Raw genomic sequence first — 17,325 nt, 5'->3', positions numbered from 1 at the left:
CTCAGCCACACATTCTTTTGTCTTAACCTTCCATTTTTGTCCTCAGGTGCACTTGGCACAGGTAACAATCCAGAGACCACAACCCTGGCGATCCTGTTTCTTAGCATCCGTCCTAGCTCGCAGTAATCCTTTTTCAGTACCTCCTCCCTCTTTTTATCTATGTCATTGGTACCCACATGTTCCAAGACATCAGGCTGCTCGCCGTCTCCTTTTAGAATACTCTAGACCCGATTTGAGATACCCGTAACCTTGCACCAGGGAGGCAGCACACCATGCGGGTATACCTATCTGGCTCACAGAATCTCTTGTCTGTACCTCTGATAATGAAGTGTCCAATGACCACTGCATTCCTCCTTACCTTTTGTACCACCGTGCCAGGCTCAGTGCCAGCAACCTGGTCGCTGCGGCCAGCTTCTTTATCACATTGAGAGGTGAATGTAGATTTCAGGATTTTAAAATACTGGAAATGTCGCTGCTCTTGAAAATAAAACACTTACTAATTAAAATGGTGGGTGCTCATTTCACTTTTTTTGTTGCCAGTACAGATTAGAAACGAACATGGTGAAAGGATATTTTTGATAAATATTTCAGTATATATTTTATTTATGGACATGTATATTTCAACCCAGTTGCCATTGTTTTAATACATAGTTGACCTCAATTCTAATGCTTATTGCTTTTTAAAGTATAGATTTTCTTGATGAAGGTGTCCTTCTTCCGATGGTTTTGACTTAATTGATGAATACAAGATCACTGTAACTAGGTTTAGTAAGATAAAATCAATGCTTTAGAAATAATAGTGATTTATTATGTTATAACATGAATGACTAAATCAATACTTATGGGGAGATATGGATGTAAGCCATGTTTCCTTGTTGGATGATGTCAACTCAACAGACATCTTAGAGTGATAGAGGAATACCTCTTATAGGTTCATAAGGTGTTAAACGGGGGATCATTTTGATGCAATCAATGATCGGGCAGACACTATAGCAAAGAGTGCAACCTGTGCAGTTTCCAGTCACTTGAGGAAGATGGGTCTTGGGATCAAAGATTATGGCCTAGAGAAAAGTAAAAATATGAGATAAAACCACAGCAAAACACACAACTAGCAACTATAATGTAAAAATAAAAAGGTGCTTCAGAACTATGATCAGATAAGACAATGGACAACATTTATTAAATATACAAAAGGATTCATCTAGAATGTGGGTGGCTGGTTCATTTTCAATTGAGTGCAGAAATATAAATATTGATAAGCTTGCTTCGAAAATCCAGCAACGCCACTCACAAGGCTAGTTCTTATTTCACAGAGACCATAGCAATCAGTATAAACTGAGACTTTGTTTATTCTAATTCCACCTGAAGAAATTTAACTCATTCTCAGTAACAATAAAGTAAAGATCGTGAAAGGATCATTTATTTCTGACTAGTTTTAAAACTAGTTTGGATTTACCGAGTTAAACTATCCTGGATTGGTTCGACAACAACACCATCTACAAATTCGCTGGTGATACCATGGTAGTGGGTTGTATATGGCAGGGAGATTGAAAATTGGTTGAATGGTGCATAAAAACAACCTCGCACCCAATGTCACCAAAACCAAGGAGCTGATTGCTGACCTCAGAAAGAAAAAGCCACAGGTGTACAATACATTGATCATGGTAAGATTAGAGGTGGAGAGGATGAGCAAATTTAAGTTCTTGGGAGTCACTATCTCAGAGGATTTTTCCTGGACTCAATGCAGTAATGGCATTGCGAAGAAAGCAAGTCAGTGCCTCTACTTCTGAGGGTATTTGTGGAGGTTTGGTATGACACAGAACCTCTTGCAAATTTATACAGATGCATGGTGGAAAATGTGCAGCATCATGGTCTGGTATGGGCTCATCAATACCCCTGAGCAGAAAACCCTGCAAAAGGTAGTGGACACAGTCGAGGACATCACAGGCAAAACCCTCCCCATCCTGAAGAACATCTACAGGGCACGTTACCTTTGGAGAACAGCACCCAGCAACACCCAGCACATGCTCTCTACTCACAGCTACTATCTGGAAAGTGCCACAAGACTAACACCTCCAGGTTCAGGAACAGCTGCCACCTCTCCACCTTCAGACTCCACAACAATAACTCAATTAGGGACTCATTTAAAGACTATTAGTTCAAAAGAGATTTGATCTTTCTACTTTAAGATCGTGATTTATGCAGTTATCTTTATGTGATAATTATTTTGGATTTACAAACATTTCCCTATATATCAAGCTAATTTTGTCCTCTTAATGTGTCCCAATGCCTAGATTTAGATTTCCAATTTATTGTCAGAGTACATACATTACATCACATACAACCCTAAGATTCTTTTTCCTGTGGGCAAGGCAGAACCACCTCTTATTGGTAGTGCAAAAAAAAACTGTACAAAATGGACACATGCAAATAAATAAAAAAATGTAAACAAACTGACTGCGAAATACTGAGAGAAAAAAAATCAATAAAGTGCAAAAGTAAGTTTACTTAAATGAGTCCCTGATTGAGTTTGTTTTTTTTTGAATATTTTAATTTCATAGTTGTAAAATTCAAACAAACCATATAATCATTTTTTTTAACATTCATGTCACATAAAGAGACTGTGTTTATCCTCCACCCACCTCCCTACATCTTCCACGTTTGTATAACTGAAAGTAGTCAATTAAATGACATTGATACAATTAAACTAAATTAAACTAAATTAAAACAAAAGTTAAAAAGTAAACACAAAACAAAACTGAAAGAAACACGTGCCTGAGTCATGTCCCACTTCTTTGATCACATTCATTTCCCTGCTGGGATGGATTGCTACAGGCCTCCTATTTTGAGGTGGTGGGGGGGGGGGAGAAACTAATTAATTTGAGCGCTAATATATTTCAAGTAAGGATGCCACAGCTTAATGAATGCATATGTTTCTTCCTTAGATTGTACATGATTTTCTCCAGGGAAATGCAACTCTTCATTTCCACATTCTATCGTGTAGTATTTATCTGGGAGTAGGACTTATAACCATATAACCATTTACAGTGTGGAAACAGGCCATTTCAGCCTTTTGAGTCTGCACTGGTTCACTAAAACAACTCCACTTGCTCAAACTTCCCATTCTCCACCAATAACCCTCCAACCCCTGTACACATCCAACCTTCTCTTAAATGACAGAAGGGACCCAGCTGCAACTATCTCATTCGGAAGATCATTCCATTCTGCCACCACTCGCTGAGTGAAAAAGCATCCTCTAATATTTCTCCTAAAGTTTTGCCCCCTTACCCTTAACTCATGGCCTCTTTCCAACCTCCCCTGCCCTCAGGGGAAAGAGTCCGTTTATGTCTAGTCTATCTATTCCTTTCATAATTTTAAATACCTCTATCAAGTCCTCTCTCAGTCATCTACGTTCCAATGAATAAAGTCCCAGTCTCCTTAATCTCTCCCTGTAATCCAGATGCTGTAAGCCAGGCAGCATCCTTGTAAACCTGCTCTGCACCCTCTCCACCTTATCTATATCCTTTCTATAATTTGGAGACCAGAACTGAGCACAGTACTCCATACCTGGCCTCACCAATGCCTTAAACAGTTGCAGCATCACCTCCCAGCTCCTGTACTTTATACTATGATTTATGAAGGCCAGCATACCATATGCCTTCTTAACCACCCTGTCTACATGGGAATCCACCTTCAGTGAACTCTGTACCATAACCCCCAGGTCCCTCTGCTCCTCTGCGTGCCTCAATGCCCTCCCCTTAACTGCATATGTCCTATTCTGGTTATTTTTACCAAAATGCAACACCTCACCATCTTTCAAGCCCACTCTTCCAAACAAACCAAATCCTTTGGTAATCCAAGAAAATCTACCTCACTATCCACCACTCCCCCTATTTTTGTATCATCCGCATATTTCCTTACCCAGTTAACCACACCCTCCTCTAAATCATTAATATAAATGATAAGCAACAAGGGACCCAGCACGATCCCTGAGGCACCCCGCTTGTCACAGGCCTCCAACCTGACATTCAGTTGTCCACCATGACTCTCTGCTGTCTATCTCCCAGCCTCCTCTGAACCCATGTCACAATCTCTCTACTAATTCCTAGTGACTGAACTTTCCTTATTAACCTTCCATGCGGAACCTTACTAAAATCCAAATAGATCACATCCACTGCTCTACCTTCATCTTGTCACTTCCACAAAAAAACTCCACAAGGTTCATTAAACATGACTTTCCTTTTACAAACCCATGCTGGGTGCCCTTAATCAATCCCTGCCTATCCAGATATGCGTATATACTATCTTGAAGAATACCCTCCATAACCTTCCCCACCACCGGTCAAACTTACTGGCTGATAATTACTTGGCCTACACCTAATGCCTTTTTTGAACGATGGAACTACATTTGCAACCCTCCAATCCTGTGGTACTACCCACTCCTCCAGTGATCTTTGAAAAATCACTGTCAGTGCCCCCGCTATTTGTCCCCTGAACTCCCTTACTGGGAAAAATCCCATGAGGACCAGGAGACTTATCCACCTTAATTGACCCTAGAAGCTCCAAAATGCTCACTTTACTAATCCCTACCCTTTCCATAACTAAGCACTTTGCCTCTCATCTCGTTTAGCGCAATGTCCCTTTCCCTTGTGAATATGGACGAAAAAAAATTGTTCAATATTTCTCCCATCTCATACAGTTCCTGACAGTTCACCGGTCCCATCATCCAGTGGACCTATTCTATCCTTAACCCTCCCTTTACTGTTCACATTTCTGTAAAAACCCATAGGATTCATCTTTGCCTTATTAGCTATGGACACCTCATACCTTCTTTTTTCCTTCTTAAGGTATTTCCTGCAATCTAAGTAATGACCATACATCTCCTCAATCCCTTGTTTTTTTTTATATTTGGTACAGGCCTCCCTCTTGTCCCGAACCAACCTCTTAATTTCACCAGAAAACCACGGCTCCCTCGAACCTTTAGTCTTCCCTTTCGGCCTGACTGGAACATAAAGATCTTGTACTCTCAAAATCTCACCCCTAAATGCTCCCCAAATTTCCTCTACATCCTTTCCGACAAAAAGATCAGCCCACACAACTCTCTGCAAATCCCTTCTCATTTCTCCAAATCTGGCCTTCCCCTACTCGAAGACCTTCAACCTCAGACCCAACCCATCCCTTTCCATCATTAAGCTAAATCTAATGGACCCATGATCACTGGATCCAAAGTTCTCTCCAACACTTACCTGCGTGACCTGCCCCATTGCATTCCCAAACAACGGATCTAACATCGTTTCCCCTCTAGTTGGCGTCTCAACATATTGCTGCAAAAAGCAATCCTGAACACAATGCATAATTACTAAGCCATCCTGCCCTTTTACTGACTGAGTTTCTCAATCTATGTTTGGAAAATTGAAATCCCCAACCAACACCACCCTATTTCTACTGCACATCTCACCTATTTCCTTACAGATTTGCTTTTCTAGTTCCCTTTCCCCATTTGGAGGCCTATAATATATACCCAAAATAGTAACCTCACCCTTCTTATTTTTTAGCTCTACCCACACTGCCTCCCTCGACGAGCTCGCCAGTCTATCTTCCTCGAAACCGCTATACATTTCCTGGCTACAAATGAAATTTGGTATTTGGGCATTGAAAAGCTCACATCCCCAATGTCTCCCAGAAGGTACACTTTTTAAAGAATGTCCCCCAGGTCTTCCCAGAAAGACCTTAACTTTGTACATAGCCAGGTGGAGTGGACAAAAATTCCAACCTCCACACCACACCTAAAGCACATTTCTAAAGTTTCTGGCTTTGATTTATGTAATTTTTGAGGTGTGAGGCACAACTAGTGCAAGGCATTGTATTGCACCGTCTTGTATCTGCCATTGATGACCCCGTCACAGTGTCCAGACATAGGTCCTGCCACCACTCTTTGTTGATTGTTGTGCCCAAGTGATTCCCATCTCTCCCTCGATCTGTGTAAGCCCAGCTTCAGGCCCCTCACTTTGGAATATGTAAAACATTCGAGAAATAAATCTACACGCAATCCCCTTTTGAATTAAAATCTCCACATTACTACATCTAGGTAAGGTCATAGATGGTCCCAATTATTTCCTTTTTTTTTAAAAAATTTTTATTTTTCACACTATAAACCACATTGATCAAGATACATACATTTTCCTTTTCAAATATATAGAGTGTTGTTTTCTCCCCCCCACTCCCACTTCCCCTCCCACCCTCCCTACCTCCCCTCCCATTCATTTAACAGAGCAGTTGGAAAGGGAAATAGCAAATATAGAAAAAGAATTAGCAATGAAGGAAGACACAACCAAAAGAAGAGAATTGGCAGATAAAAAAATAAAATATAAAACACTACAAACTTATAAGGTGGAGAAGAACATAATGAAGACAAAACAGAAATATTATGAGCTAGGAGAAAAAAACGCACAAAATTCTAGCGTGGCAGCTTAAGACAGAACAAACTAAGAGAATGGTATTGGCATCAAGGAAAAAAGACAAACAAATCACATATAATCCAACGGAGATTAATGAAAACTTCAGAGAATTCTACGAACAATTATACCAAACTGAAAACAAAGGGAAAGAAGACAAAATAGATGAATTTTTAACTAAAATTGAACTACCAAAATTACAGAGGAACAAAATAAATTAACAGAACTATTTGAAATAGTAGAAATATAAGAGATAATAAAAATAAACTACCGAATAATAAAACATCAGGAGAGGATGGATTCCCAATAGAATTCTATAAAACATTTAAAGATTTATTAATTCCTCCCCTCCTGGAAGTAATCAACCAGATTGATAAAACACAAAGCTTACCAGATTCATGCAAAACAGCAATAATTACAGTAATACCAAAGACAGGGAAAGATCCACTCGCACCAGCATCATATAGACCAATATCTTTACTTAACACAGATTATAAGATAATAGCTAAACTATTAGCAAACAGATTAGCTGACTATGTACCAAAAATAATAAATCTAGATCAAACTGGATTTATTAAAAAAAGACGAACAACAGACAATATCTGTAAATTTATTAACTTAATTCATGCAGTAGAAGGAAATAAAGCTCCAACAGTAGTGGTTGCTTTCGATGCAGAGAAGGCCTTTGACAGAGTAGAATGGAATTATTTATTCAAAGTACTACAAAAATTCAGCTTACCAGTGAAATATATTAATTGGATTAAAGCATTATATAAGGGGCCATTGGCGAAAGTGACAGTAAATGGATATATATCAAAACAATTTAACTTAAGCAGATCAACAAGGCAGGGATGCCCACGATCTCCCTTATTGTTTGCGTTAGCCATAGAACCATTAGCAGAACTGATAAGAACAGAAAATAAAATAAAAGGGATAAAAATAAAAGACAAGGAATATAAAATCAGTTTATTTGCAGATGACGTTGTAGTATACTTAACAGAACCAGAAATATCAATAAAAGAATTACATAAGAAATTGAAGGAATATGGAGAAGTGTCGGGATACAATATTAACGCAAATAAAAGTGAAGCAATGCCAATGAATAATGCGAATTTCTCAAAATTTAAGAAAGAATCACCATTCAGATGGCAAATGCAACCAATGCGATACCTAGGTATACAAATAAATAAAAACTTCGGCCATCTACATAAACTCAATTATTATCCACTAATGAAAAATATTACAGGACGACTTAGAGCATTGGAAAGACTTACAACTAACTCTAATAGGAAGGATAAACTGTATTAAAATGAACATTTTCCCAAGGATACAATACGTATTTCAGGCATTGCCAATACACTTGACAGAGAAATTCTTCAAGGAGTTAAAGAAAATAATAAGGAAATTTTTATGGAAAGGGGGGAAACTGAGGATAGCACTAGATAAATTAATAGAATGATATAAACAAGGAGGCTTACAACTGCCAAACTTTAAAAATTATTATAGAGCCGCACAATTAAGATACCTATCAGATTTTTATCAAACAAGGGAAAAGCCAGATTGGACTAGATTAGAACTAGATAAAATAGGGGAGAAGATACCCAAACATATATTATATTAGTGGGATGAAAAATTGGTACAACGTAGGAATTCTCCAGTATTACATCATCTGCTCAATATTTGGAAGAAGATTCAAGTAGAAAGGAATAAAACAAATTACCAACTACCAAAACTAATACTGACGCAAAATCAGCTAATCCCTTTTACAATAGATAACCTTTCCTTTAGAGAATGGGAGAAAAAAGGGATCAAAAGAATAGAAAATTGCTTTTCGGAAAATAAATTATTATCCTTTGAACAAATGAAGGATAAATATAATATAACTCACGATACAGTGTTGGCATACTACCAACTGAAATCCTACTTGAAGGACAAATTGGGAAGCAGTCTGAGGTTACCAGAGGGAAGTAATTTTGAATATGTGATTACAGACACAATGATAATCAAAAAATTTATAACAAACATGTATATTAAACTGCAGGAAAAGGAGAATGAGGAAACAAATGGTAAAACTAAACAAAAATGGGAACAAGATCTAAAATAAAGATAAAGAAGGAAACATGGGAGAAGTTATGCTCAGGAACTATGAGAAATACAATAAATACGAGGTTAAGTATGATACAATATAACTGGATACACAGGCTATATATTACACTTCAAAAGTTAAATAAATGGGACCCAACAGTATCTGACAGATGTTTTCGTTATAAAAAGGAAATGGGAACAACAATTTATACAATCTGGACATGTGAGAAAGTGAAAAAATTTTGGGAAGATCTAAACCAGATATTAAATAAAATCACAAAAAGCAATATACCAAAAAACCCAGAGATCTTCCTCCTAAGTAACATAAAAAACAAAGAATTTGGACTTGATTTGGATGGAGCACAAAAAAGATTTGTTATGATAGCCCTAGCTGTAGCAATAAAATGTATTATGTCAGCCTGGAAATTAGAAGATAACTTGAGAATACAACAATGGTATATAGAAATGAATAAATGTATTCCATTAGAAAAAATAACATATAATTTAAGAAATAATATTACAATATTTGAATAAATATGGGAGCCATACATGAAACATAATAGAGAAAACCTACCGGGGACATCTACCACCTAAAATGACAGAAGGAGAAGAGAATGAAAAGAACTGACTCAGTGGAATTTCTTGTTTATTTTTATTGAGTGACAACATTGTTTGACGGGTTTAATGTATCTTAGAGTCCCAATTATTTCCTTAAGAAAGATCTTATTTGCAGATAGCAAAAGAATGTTCTATTAGACTAATCGTATTTGTTCCTCAGCTGCTCGAATGACATAAGATGCCTTCGCTGAAGGACTCCAGCCCAACACGTTGGTGATGGATCTTCACCTTTGTTACAAAAATACACTGTTTGACCTGCTGAGTTTCTCCAAAAGTTTTTTTCACTGAACTATGGTGTCAACAAAATCCTGTGTTTTACCTCTGCTTTAGTATGGGGGGTTACCTGTTTTCTTTGAAATTAATTTAGTGTCCCACTTGTATATAAACTCTCCTGTTATCTTTTCACCCATTGCATTTAGTCCAATTTGTGTCCAGAAAGGAGGAGGGGGCTTTCTTAAAGAGTGAGGCAATTAACTTTGGCTCCTCTGCCCAGTAATATCTTTTGAAATCAGGTCATTTTAAACTCCTCAAATTATAGTCCCACGTCAACTTTTCCATGGAGATTCTAGCCAATTTTCCGTTCCACAGGAACCTCCTGACATATTCGTTGAGCGTCTTTAAAAGACCCTGTGGCAACGAAATGTGTAATGATTGAAACAGATACTGGAGCCCTGGCATCACCTTCATTCTGATACAGTTAACTCTGCCCACCAGTGTTATGGGCAGAGTCCTCCATCTATCAAGGTCCTTCTCAATCTTCCGGACCAAAGGGAGATAAGTAAGTTCATATAAATTGCTCAAATCCTTATTCATTTTTATCCCCAGATATTTAATGCCTTCTTGTGGCCATTTAAATGGACTTCCCTGTTGATATATTTTTTAATCCCCGTTTGTCAAAGGCATAATCTCACTTTTGTCCAGATTTACTTTATAGCACAAGACCTTCCCATAATCCTCCAGTGTGGTCCTCAACCTGGCCAACGACACCCTCCCCCCCCATATAATCAGCAAAAAGGTTGATTTTGTGTTCCACCTGACTGACCACTTATGTCTGGATCCCACCATTCATTCCTCCTCAATTCAGCTCCCTTGACCTCAGATCCCCAAAACTCCCACACCCCACAGCGCTACTGTTCTGCCCACATCGCCCTTTAGTCCGCCTCGGCTCGGCCCCCCACCCCCCGGACCTGAATCTCCCGCGCTCGACTGCGCTCCAACCACATCGGTCATGGCCTACCGCTGGCCCCCTCGAGATCCAACTTTATCAGGGCTATTCTGTTTCTCCCTCCTGGGTGAGCCTTGTTCTCTCGGGAAGTTTCGAGGCTCTGCTGTCACTGCTGCCACCACCGGTGTCTTATTAGGCCCCGGGTCAGCCTCTCCACCTCCACCATGAGGTGAGTCTTTTCCTCTATCCAGGTTCTTTGTTCTTTTTTCTTTCCCTTCTCTCTCTTTCTTCTATTCATATATTTGGTCATCTTCCTTCTTTTTAGGGGACTTTTTATTTTGGGGATCATCTTGTATCTATTCTCTCTTCCTCAGGGAGATCTTGGATCACCTTACAAGCCTCTTACTGCTATCTTGGATCGCCCCCTGATCGAGCTTTTTGGGAGAAGTCTGATGGTGGAAGGTGAACAGCTTTTTGTGAACTTGACGATGTGAGTCTTGTGGCACCAATACTCCTTTCCTGATAGTAGCAGCGAGAACAAAACATGTGCTGGATTGTGTGGACCCTTGATGATTGCTGTTGCTCTCCGTCAGCTGTGCTCCCCTGTAGACATTCTTGATGTGATGTCCTGGGCTGCGTCCTGCCTTTTGGAGGGCTTCATGCTCAGGTGCATTGGTGTCACCATGATGCAGCCGGTCAGCTCCCTTTCCACCACACCTCTGTAGAAATCTTTCCAAGTTTCTGATGTCATTCTAAATCTTTGCAAACTCCTGAGGAAGTTGAGGTGCTGACGTGCTTTTTTCACGATGCCATTTGTGTGTTGGGCCAAGGAAAGATCCTCGCTGACTCCCAAGAACTTAAATTTATTTTCACCTTTCACAAATGGTCTATTTATGATTAAAATGAAGTATAACAATTATTGTCAATATTTAATTCTGTACTGAATCCTGCAGTTAAAAATATTCCAGCATATAGAAAGAAGGAAAATAACTTAGCTGTTAAAGAAGCGAAATAACATAGGGAGTAGCTTAGAAAATAGGAACTGCGTAATTGCCTCCAAAGTAAGTAATCTCACTCAAAACAAAAGGCCAAAAATTACATTATAAGCAAAGTTTCATGTAAACAATTTCTGGAATATTTGAAATTAAAAATCTATCTCACTGTCACTTGAAAGTCACACAATTAAAATATAACAGAGAAAGCTGGGTCCATCTGTGGAGAAAGTCTGAGTTAATGTCCAAATTTGATGACCTTCAACAGATGCTGTAATTTGCACAGATACTGACTTGTCGATGTTTTTAACATGTACAATGCAGTGTCAATTCCCCTTGCACAGCAGCACAGGACAGGCGATGGCGAACTGGAGCGTCTTTCTGCTCGGTTTTCTTTTCCATTGAAGTTAATGGGATAGAAAGTGTGGCAGACCGCAAAATAGCAACAGGTGCTCTACTGCCTGACATGAGTTTTCATTCGGTGCCTTTCATCTGAAAAGAGCTCACTTAAAAATCAATGTTTTAGGCCAATTTTATTGAACTACTACGAAACTTGTAAACTAAACACCCATGGGGAAACATAGCAAATACCCTAACCATAACAAGGCCCAATCTGAAATAAATATGAAAGGTCTGCTGCACTGAAACAATAGATAGTGGCATGACACACCACATACCTTCCGTTCTACAATGCTTTGTATCTCCTATATTCCTTTGTATGCTTCAGTTTTCTACTATTTGCCAACTGGTAGGGTATTGACAAATCACTTCATGTGAATTACTGTCAACTAACAATAGAGAATATGATTGCTGAACTCGTGAAGTGTCAGTTAGATGACACAAAGCCAGGCAAACCTTGAAATATTTCAAACACAAATTTAAAAAAATCCAGATTAAAAATTACGTGTGAATGATTTTAAAACTAACTGTTCTCTGAAGCAAACTCTTTTTAAAATCCGAGAGTGCATGAAATCAAGTCCATGAATTTTTAGCTCTTGAGCCTAGTAATTTGCCCCATAATTTTTCTTAATTAACATTAATTATTTTAAGATCTTTAACCTCATTAGACTTTGGGTTCCCACAATTTTTAGTCAGGTTTTTTGATTGCTGCAGTGACTCAATTACATGCGCGCACACACACGCTTACACCTACACACACAACTTAACGTGCATTTTTGTGAGCGTTTTATATGGTAATTAGCAGAATTGTTGTCTCTTAGGAGCAGAAATCGGAATTTATAATTTCCAGTAAAAATATTAGACAATTTTCCATTATTTTTATTTACTATCATTAATTCCAATTTCTGCTCCAAAGGGATATCACTTTTGTTCATTACCATTCAGAACTCTTAGAAAAGATCTTGCAATCTTACATGTTGATGATCATATCATATTATCACATTTTTATCATTTATTTGTCATTCTTTGTGATTTTTCTCTCTCATTCTTAAATTTCTTGCTCTACTAATATTTAAATTTTTTTTTTGTAATCAAATGCTGTCCTTAAACTCTCTAGTCAGTTCTGTTTCTACTACACCCATAGAATTTTTATTCATCAAAGAAATAAAAGGATATTTATATCTGCACATCCACTGCAGTCTTAATAAGGATAGTTTGGCACAGGGCTAGAGGTCAGGTCATTGTTAGATCGCCTTTCTGGTAATCCAATGTCATGAACTGACAATCCAAAGACCCAAGTTTAAATCCCATCGCAGCAACTTCAGAATTTAAATTCTGGAATTTGGAGAAGTTGGGTGGGAGAACACACAAACTAATTTTACAAATGACGAACCCTAAAATGACTCATTGACGCAAAATCCCATCCGGTTCACTAATGCCATTCAGGGGAGGAAATTTGTCAACCAAACTTACACTGACCTCCTCTGAAGTCCAGATGCAATCATGTGCTTCATGCTTAAATGATGTCTGAAGTGGACTGTTGAGCCATTCAATTGTATACCATTTAGCAATATTTTAACAGAGATGTAACTAATTTGGAATGATCATGTTATTGCATTTTAAATTTAGAGATACAGCATGGTAGCAGGCACTTCCAGGCCACAAACCTATGACACCCATGTGACCAATTGACCTACCAACCCCTACAGTCTTGGAATGTGAGAGGAAACTGGAGCACCTGGAGAAAACCCACATGGACACAGGGAGAACGTACAAACTCCTTCCAGACAGCGGTAGATTTGAACTGGTTTGCTCGTGCTGTAACAGAGTTGCGCTAACCACTACACCAATTATGCCACTCTTAAATCTGGAAATTGCAAGACATAGGAGCAGATAAAAGCTATTCAGCCCATTGCATCTGCCCCACCATTCAATCATGAGCTGATCCATTTTCCCACTTAGTCCCAATGCCTCTCCTTCACCCTATAATCTTTGATGCCCTGGTTAAATAAGAAGCTAGCAATTTCTGCCTTAAATACACCCAATGGCCTGGCCTCCACAACTGCCTGGGCCAACAAATTCCACAGATTTACAACCCTCTGGCTGAGGGAATTCCTCCACATCTCTGTTCTAAGCAGACACCCTTTTAATCCTGAAGTTGTGCCCTCTTGTCCTAGATTCTCTCACCTTGGGAAACAACCTTTCTATGTCTACTCCATCTATGCCTTTCAATATTGGAAATGTTTCAATGAGATTTCCATTCATTCTGCTAAATTCCAATGAATACAGGACAAGAACTATCAAATGTTTCCTTTGTGATAATCCTTTCATTCCTGGAATAATCTTAGTGAATCTCCTTTGAATGTTCTCCAACGTCAGTACATCCTTTCTCAAATGAGGAGCCCAAAACTGCAAGTGAGGTGTTACCAGTGCCTGACAGAGCCTCAACATCACATCCTTGTTCTTATATACTATTCCTCTTGAAATGAAGGCATCATTGCATTTTCCTTCTTCACCACCATCTCAACCTGCAAGTGTACCTTCAGGCAATCCTGCTTTTAATACTCCCAGGTCCCTTTGCATCTGGGTATTTTCAATTCTCCCACCATTTAAAACAAATAGTCTGGTCTTTTTATTTTTTCTACAAAAGTGAATGACCGTACACCTTCTGACGTTAGATATCATTCGCCCCTTCTCTGCCCATTCACCTAATCTGTCCTTCTGCATCCTCTCTATTTCCTCTTCATTACCTGTTCCTCCACCTACCTTCTTATCGACTGCAAACTTGGGCACAAAACCACTCATTCCATAATCTAAATCATTATACAAAATCATATGGCAATCACCTAAGCAACAAATTCAGAAATAACAAAGTTCTCCTCATAAATATCAGGGAACTGATAACTAAATAGGCAAAGTGGTTCACTCCCATCTGGTCAAGCATCAACCTAACATAGTTTTAATCACTGAATGATGCGTACAATATGAAATACACATCCTTAATAACCAATCGATCCATCTTACCTGACCAGCAGAACAGACCCACCATAATGTTCTACCAGGGGCGAGTGTTGAACCTGAAACTCAGCATTGGCTCCTGACTCTACACCCATGACATGACTTCAGGTGAAACACTGTATCCTGATTTTCACCTACTGTCGTTCCTTGGCTGAGAAATCAGAAACAAGTGAGGGGGTGTTCAACTACAGATTGCGGATCATATGATCACATCAGAGAAGTATAAGATATCTTATATAAGGGAATTTTGCGTGTATTATTTTTGAATTGAAATATTTTTATTTTTGGACACAGTACGAGTTATATTTAATTCTTTAATTATTATAATTATAGAATTTGATGTCCTGAATGAAATAAATTATGTAATAATTATAGTTCTGGTTCTAATTTACAATTGATACATAAATATGATATGTATATGACATGATTTTGTTTTATGTTATTATTAGTTTACCTTGTGTAACTCGGTAAAAATATTTTAAAAATAAAATAAATCAGTGCTCCTTCATATTTAGCAAAACATTAGCGCCTTTGGAAGACTACACAAAAGAGTCTGGAAAAACAACCAACTGAAAAACCTCACAAAGATAAGCGTATACAGAGCCGTTGTCATACCCACACTCCTGTTCGGCTCCGAATCATGGGTCCTCTACCGGCACCACCTACGGCTCCTAGAACGCTTCCACCAGCGTTGTCTCCGCTCCATCCTCAACATCCATTGGAGCGCTTACACCCCTAATGTCGAAGTACTCGAGATGGCAGAGGTCGACGGCATCGAGTCCACGCTGCTGAAGATCCAGCTGCGCTGGATGGGTCACGTCTCCAGAATGGAGGACCATCGCCTTCCCAAGATCACGTTATATGGCGAGCTCTCCACTGGCCACCGTGACAGAGGTGCACCAAAGAAAAGGTACAAGGACTGCCTAAAGAAATCTCTTGGTGCCTGCCACATTGACCACCGCCAGTGGGCTGATAACGCCTCAAACCGTGCATCTTGGCGCCTCACAGTTTGGCGGGCAGCAACCTCCTTTGAAGAAGACCGCAGAGCCCACCTCACTGACAAAAGGCAAAGGAGGAAAAATCCAACACCCAACCCCAACCAACCAATTTTCCCTTGCAACCGCTGCAATCGTGTCTGCCTGTCCCGCATCGGACTTGTCAGCCACAGGCGAGTCTGCAGCTGACGTGGACTTTTTAGCCCCTCCATAAATCTTCGTCCGCGAAGCCAAGCCAAAGAAGAAGAAAGAAGATAGAAACACTGAAAAAAGTACAATGTTGTCTGGATGGGGATCTTCGGTGATCATGAGTAAGAGCACCCTCTTCTTCTGGCTCTCCATCTCATAGGACAATGATGGTTCCTTTCAGTCAGTTTGTGGTGTTTGATATGAGGATTTTCCTCAGAAAGGAACAGCGTGGGTGTGTGAATGGATTTAGGTGAGTAGGGATGGTTCAGGATCCAGCGGCATGGTGAGATCCAAGACAGCTGGGGAAAGTGTTAGCACTTAACACATTTGCAGATGAGCATCTCATCAAATAACTTGAAACCAGCCAGAGATTCCAATGCCATGGAGGTGTTTGTAGGCAGTCTTGGCGCGATTGAGAATATAGAACCAAATGGCCAGCTCACCTTCACCAACCCTTCCCTGGCTCCATCTGTCCTTTTGGTCCCCTCTGTCTGCTTGTTCCTGCCTCTCAGTACACAAAAATACTGAAGAAACTCAGCAGGTCAAGCAGCATCTATTTCAGGCCTGAACCCTTTGTTAAGGTATGAGCATAAAGCGGGATGGTGCCTGAATCAAAAAAGTGGGAGGAGAGGAGAGGAGGGAGGAGGGGTACAGGCTAACAGGTGAATATAGGTGGGAGGGTAGAAGAGAAAAAGTGATAGGAGGAGGGGTTATCTCTGAATGTAGAGGGAAAGGAAGGGAAGCAGGTGGAGAGCTGGAGGACAGGAGACGAGGATAGGGAAAGAGAGGGACACAGAGTAGAACTTTAATGGAAACAGGAAAAGTTGATGTTAACGTCGGAGGGTGCACAGATGGAATATTAGGTGTTTTTTTCTCCAATTTGTGGCTACCCTCGATTTGACAGTGCATGAGGCCATACATAGAGATGTCAGTGTAGTAATGGTGTGTGAAATTAAAACAGTTGAAGGTCTCTATTATAGCAGCGAACGAAAAGAAGATATCCAATGAAATGATCTCAAAATGAAACAGTGTTCTCTGGTCCTCAGTGCAAAACACGCAAACACACAACTGGACATAACACACATCCAGGCATTACATATGCAGGACAAATACACATAAATAAAAATAAATTAAGATTGTTTAATAAATAGTAGTCTCAGATGATTAGTGTGAGCAGTTCGGCCCGTGGTGCTGGCTCTGATACTCCTGCATCTCTTTCCTGAGAATAAAATGGGATTTGTGGACTCATATGGACTTCTGAACAGAAAGGTCTGTTTATTTGCAGTGATGACTCAAAGACTCTTAATACCAGCTGCACTTTTCCATGCCATGCTGAACATCAACTCCCACTGCATTTACTTTGAATCGAGGATTTCTATAATTGTTTTAAACAGTGAATTGGTTCCCCC

The 17,325-nt window shown here is 39.4% G+C and overlaps 1 protein-coding gene across 3 annotated transcripts in view; it reads right to left on the bottom strand.

Annotated features, from left to right (window-relative positions):
• Positions 1–570: 570 nt before the first annotated feature.
• The window catches only part of LOC138763967 (dihydropyrimidine dehydrogenase [NADP(+)]-like), a 1,056,199-nt gene continuing 1,039,444 nt past the window's right edge, over positions 571–17,325 (bottom strand). For all 3 annotated transcript variants that reach the window (XM_069939063.1, XM_069939062.1, XM_069939064.1), the window contains exon 23: positions 571–1,061. In XM_069939063.1, coding sequence (XP_069795164.1) covers positions 903–1,061 — 159 coding nt within the window. In that variant the 3' untranslated portion in view covers positions 571–902. The remainder of the gene's footprint in view (positions 1,062–17,325) is intronic.

This window comes from Narcine bancroftii, chromosome 5 (genome assembly GCF_036971445.1).
Source record: "Narcine bancroftii isolate sNarBan1 chromosome 5, sNarBan1.hap1, whole genome shotgun sequence".
Lineage (NCBI taxonomy): Eukaryota > Metazoa > Chordata > Chondrichthyes > Torpediniformes > Narcinidae > Narcine > Narcine bancroftii.
The sequence above is the reverse complement of the archived record's forward strand: the minus strand, read 5'-3'. Positions and strand labels throughout refer to the sequence as shown.